Genomic DNA, 5,588 nt, shown 5'->3' on the forward strand with positions numbered 1-5,588 from the left:
GAGTATGATTAATCGATCTCCCAGAGAACAAAACCATCTAACCCTCCATACTGTCAAGAAAAGTGACGGTGAATAGTCATCACAAACAAAAGACCAGGACAGTGAAGACAGACACAACAGTCGACAGGCCACACATTGAATGGTTTGCTGCTCCAGAGTCACCAATCAGGATAAAGGTGGCATGTTAGCTGGCCTGTTAATCCCATTTCACAAACCCTGCACATTATTACCTGCTCCGTGCCTCTGAGATTAATCTAACGGATGTCACTTCTGTCTGCATGCACCTTAGAGAGGAACTATGCACACCATGTTTTATAGCGCAACTTATTTACATTGTTGGATGTAATAACAGATCTGTTACATCTGTGCAAGTATAACCATTTTATGCTGCACAAACTCTTAACTCCTCAGAGTTTTGCAGTGGATCTTATGTATCCTGTGATGAGTTTTCTACACGTATTGGTCAACTGACAGAATTGAGTGTTTAATCGTTTAAACATCACTGATTAGGCGAACAATGCAAACATATTCTACATTTTTTCACAAATGCAGAGAAATGCTTGCTTTTCTTTATTTGATATAACTATAAACTGCGTTCAAATGTGTTGCCCAGACTAACTAAACAATTTCAAGACATACATTTGGACTTTGCTAGCTGATTATATGAATTTGGCATAATTTCTTTGACATTTTCGAGATGAATAATTCAATTAATTGAAAAAAATAACCCATAGTGAATTAACGGTTAGTTGAAGCCCCACGTTACAAGGAGAGACATTTACAAGTGTAAAACAAAATCTTGACGAGAAAAGATACAAAGCTTGTCACTGTCACTTCCAGTATTTCATTTTCAGTGTAACATTCACGTTACCAGCCACGAGACAAGTAACGTTAGCAGTCACAGTTTAGGTTGGCTAGCTATGCTGCTATTCAACAGCTGGTTAGCTAACCTACCAAGCCACTAGAATCCATTTAAACAACAAACTTTTTCAACCAGTTATGTCAAGTATCGGCAAAACCATGCCATGGCTGTTCTTTTTAAGGGTTAACTAAACATCACAGCACACAATGTAACTAGCTGATAATGTTAGCTGTGTAGCAGGGAGGATTCATGACAATGAACATTGATGACTGACAGATATTATGCGGCAAGACATCAAGCAAAGCGACGTGACGGACAGTATAATTATCATTAAACATGAGTCACCTATTGTTACGACTGTCATTTGTTTCACATGCCATTAATAATGTGAATGGAGATGGAGATGTCGGGCTAAGCTTACCAGCACAGGAGAGCTACGATGAGGCACACCAACAAAACGCGCAGCCTCTTCATTATCTTCCCGCGGGGACCAACATCCTCGCTCTTTGGGTTTTTTTCTAATCTCTCACGGCTACACAATACACCGAATACAGGCTTTTTGTTGGCTGAGGGCCTGTTTTAATTACAAATGAACAAACGACTGTCTTCTGTGGCTAAAACCTACAGTTGAGGTGTGCTAATTTTCATTGTGCGGAGCAGTTGTCCGCCTCTTTTTCAGCTTTAGTAACCACTGCTGTTGACGGGTAGCTTGCTTCTTGTAAGTTCAACCCCTGCTCCATGCCCGACCAATCAAATCCAGGCTGTGGATTTGTTGACCAATCATAAGACACGTAGCAACACTGTATTTGAAGGAAGATCCCCGCCCCTGGACTGGGGATGAGTTGGTGACTGTGGAGCAGGACGTGTCACCTATTTCTTGATAAGCAAATCACTAAAGCACGCAACATTAGTCAGTAAGTTATTGCACAACTGTCAGATCAGACGTGAAACATTTCAATACAAATGAATAGTGTTGTTACCTTTCTTTTATGTGGAAGTTCAAATCCCTTGATGAGGTGTGTGGTGAGTGCTTGAAGGAATGTGAACATTGTGTACTTTTTCTGCATCGCAAAACACATTCATATAGTATAAAAATATATATTCAAAAATCTTGAAAAGCTATTTCAAAAACAACCATTCGTTATTAAAGCTCAAGACTCAATGTGACAACATTTTTATTAAACTATCTTTATTATAAAGTCTATCATTTCCATCCAGCAGTTATTAAAATTAAAGTGTAAATAAACTGTCATAATATTTTTATTTGTAGAGTCTATGGAATAGAAAACTCTTGACACCCAAAAAACACATCTTTATACATGTAGGTATATATTGTCAATCATGTCTTTTTTCTTTAATTCTTTAACTTGTATTGATCAATTCCACTTTTGTTATTAAAAGGAAGAATTTGATTTTTGAATACACTCTAGAAACCGTACCATGCGGTGGAAATGAGGCTGATTCCTTCTGTTTATCCCACACGGAACAAAAGAACTACATATCCCAGAGTGCAATTCGAAAAGAGCCCTAAAAGTTGCCTGTACTTTTTTATTGTATCTAATGTACGTCGAATAACGCACACGATACAAAAATACCGAAATTTGACTTACTTCAAATAGAATAGAGAATTGATCCGACGTTTTTTGAAGTAATAAATAAATAAATAAATATGTGATGTTGTTTTAAACCGGCGGGGTCCTGAACTTTGGACAGGCGTCAGTACTGAGTGAGAACATTTCAACAGAAGTGAAGTTTGGGCGAACAGAACGAGCTGCCTAGCCGCTCACTTACCAAAACAGTGGCTAGCTACCGTAACACCGCCTTGGCACTTTTAAACACGCAGGCTTGACTATGGAGGTAGTCCGGGTAGTTTTGTGTGTCCTGGTCGTGTTTGCTGCTCTTGTCTCGGAGAGGTTTGTGGTGCTGGCTCACTTCTCTCAGTCCATGGACAGCGACTTCACATTCACTCTACCCGCCGGTCGCAAGGAGTGTTTCTACCAGACCATGAAGAAAGATGCCTCCCTGGAGATTGAATATCAGGTCATAAACACTCATAATTGGGATAATCTTGTATGGACTTGTAACGTTAGCTGAGCAAATCCAAACTAGCTATCTCTGTCTGCAGTCTGCCAAATCAAAGAGAACCAGACAACATTTCACTTGATGGGATGTTGATTATCCCTTTCAATATGGTTACTGTTCATGTTTTCTACATGTTGTCGTACCCATATACATATATCATTCATGCAAACTACAAACAAGTCACACTGGTGTATACCTGCTGTTTTAAACCAAAATATCTATTGTGCAAGAGAACTAGCAGGTTATGTGGCTCACACCTCAATTGTCATATTGTTGGGAACCTGTTATGCCGGTCAGCGGTGCAGCATCAGTTCACAGCATTGAATGAATCTCTGAGTTAGACTTTCTGGTGTGTCTAGCTAGAAGTTAGGCGATGTCAAGGAGTTTGTTATTGCCTGGGGGGGGGGCATCCCAAGCATTTTTTATATATCTGTTGTAGTGTCTACCATGGAGGACAAGGTATCCAGGCTTATCGCTTCCAGTGGAGAATGAGGGACACCTTGAGAGGAAAAACTAGCATTCCTCACGTTTACTGCATGACATAAATTAGTACAGAAATTAAGTGCTGCTGCACTCTCTGGTGAAAGTATCAACCCACACTAACCTGCAATATTGTTTTAATGTCACTCAATACTCTAATATTTTCTCTTTTACTTCTCGTGTGAATGTCCTCCACTGTTCACAGGTATTAGATGGTGCAGGTCTCGATGTAGATTTTTTAATCTCCTCTCCTTCTGGCGAAGTGCTGTTCAGTGACTACCGCAAGTCAGATGGAGTGCACACGTAAGTTACAAAGGTGATCTGGGAGACATGCATTACTGATCCAGATACATGTGCAAGCTCTTATTGCCTGTGCTTTCCTCCAGTGTTGAAACTGAGGATGGAGACTACATGTTCTGCTTTGACAACACGTTCAGTTCTGTCTCTGAGAAGCTCATCTTCTTTGAGTTGATCCTGGACAACATGGATACAGATGAAGACCCAGACGACTGGAAGGAGTATGTCCATGGAACAGACATACTGGACATGAAGCTGGAAGACATTATGGTGAGGATTGCAGCCAGACTGAGATGGACAGCATGTTACTTTATTCACAAAAGATGAAATATGACTTGCAACACATTCCAGAGATGTTGTGGGATAGGCTTGTTTGTGTGGGAACTTTTGAGCCTGAATGGCACTGGTGAAAAAAACTCAGCTTATTGAAAGTGTGTTTATTCTCACTGGTTGTTTCAGACTTTGTCCCTCCCTTGTCTGCCATTGAGATCATTGTCACTGTGCCACCTATGCTCACAGGGTGACATAGAGGGTACAAAGTGACCCCACAGGCTGCCAACAGAATTGCATGCAGTGGTTTTTCCACAGTAAGGGGGGTAGTCGAGCCGTGCCGTGAACGGCCGCACGATGTGTGTGTTTTCACTGCCCAGCACAGCAAGGTAAAGTTGTTTACCTTGATGACGTGTTGGAGGCGTGCAAATCAAAGTAAGAGCCTGTCGTCAGCAGCCCCTTTCTGCTCACCGTGGCTGTTTCTGTTTGCACTATTATTCCCTGCAATATTTAAAACCAATCCGCTGACCAAATAGCGCAGAATATGTCTACATCTGGCTCATTAGACCAGTTTTTTTAATTGAAGAGTAGCACCGCTCATGAAATTCCGCTAATTTGGTGATAAACAGTTCATTTCCTATAACTTTTTCACAATAAAAGCATCCCACCGGTTCGTCAATGGTACGCTATTACTGTAAAGCAGCAACGTCAGGAAATATATCAGCAGTAACTTTATTATTTTTTACAGTAAACTCCAAATCACAGAGATTCGGGTAGGAGCTGAACACAGAGAGACTTTTAAAAGCAGAGCCTTCTCTCTAGTCTCCGGCACAGACGCACACCAGTTTAGACGCCGAGGAGACCGTACGTTATCAAGCAGGACCACAGCAGCGCGGCGCGGCTCGGCTCGGTGCGGCTTTCCCCTGCTGCGAGGCAGGAGCGGAAACTCATGTCATTATGGCGCGGCGTGGACCGACCCGGGCCAATGGAAAAATCCTAATATAGGCAAAGTCACAAGAATGACAATAGCATGAACTCTCACCTATTGGCTGAGGGCAGCCAATTGTTTCAGCTTGCGCCACAGTCGCCTGCACCGCCCCTGCCTTAATTTGTGTCAGAAGTCACAAAGGCCTCACTTTTTTAAAGACGGGAAATGTATTTTCCTGCTGTGCAGGAAGTTGTTTTCTCATGAAAGAAGGAACACACCTGATTGAGCTGCTTTGCTTACAAACTTAAAACTGCCCCTAGAGATCTAACTCTGTGATCAGTTTGTGCATTTAGTTAGTTTAGTGTGAGGTACAATGTAGGTCAAAGTTCTTATAACTGTTGTCTTCTCAGATTGAGTCAGTCTGACCTCTGTGTGTATCCTCTCCTGCAGGATGCCATCAACAACGTGAAGGCTCGTCTGGGAAAGAGTGTGCAGATCCAGACGGTGCTGCGGGCATTCGAGGCTCGTGACAGAAACCTCCAGGAGAGTAACTTTGACAGGGTGAACTTTTGGTCGGTGGTAAATCTCATTGCTATGATGTTGATATCAGCGGTTCAGGTCTACCTAGTGCGCTCACTGTTTGAAGATAAAAGGAAAGTTCGTACATAA

The 5,588-nt window shown here is 41.9% G+C and overlaps 1 protein-coding gene across 1 annotated transcript; it reads left to right on the forward strand.

The window, feature by feature from the left end:
* Nucleotides 1-2,713: 2,713 nt before the first annotated feature.
* Nucleotides 2,714-5,588, forward strand: tmed5 (transmembrane p24 trafficking protein 5). Its single transcript, XM_070909301.1, has 4 exons — nt 2,714-2,902; nt 3,630-3,727; nt 3,811-3,991; nt 5,370-5,588. Exons 1-4 carry the CDS (start codon nt 2,714-2,716, stop codon nt 5,586-5,588), a joined length of 687 nt encoding a protein of 228 aa, XP_070765402.1.

Source organism: Enoplosus armatus, chromosome 7 (assembly GCF_043641665.1).
Source record: "Enoplosus armatus isolate fEnoArm2 chromosome 7, fEnoArm2.hap1, whole genome shotgun sequence".
Classification (NCBI taxonomy): domain Eukaryota; kingdom Metazoa; phylum Chordata; class Actinopteri; order Centrarchiformes; family Enoplosidae; genus Enoplosus; species Enoplosus armatus.

Bases quoted from the DNA above. Each gene is read 5' to 3' on its own strand.
- tmed5 (XM_070909301.1), top strand. From the start codon at position 2,714: ATGGAGGTAGTCCGGGTAGTTTTGTGTGTCCTGGTCGTGTTTGCTGCT. The intron at 2,903-3,629 runs GTCATAAACACT...CACTGTTCACAG, and splicing joins CCCTGGAGATTGAATATCAG to GTATTAGATGGTGCAGGTCT. The intron at 3,992-5,369 runs GTGAGGATTGCA...CCTCTCCTGCAG, and splicing joins TGAAGCTGGAAGACATTATG to GATGCCATCAACAACGTGAA.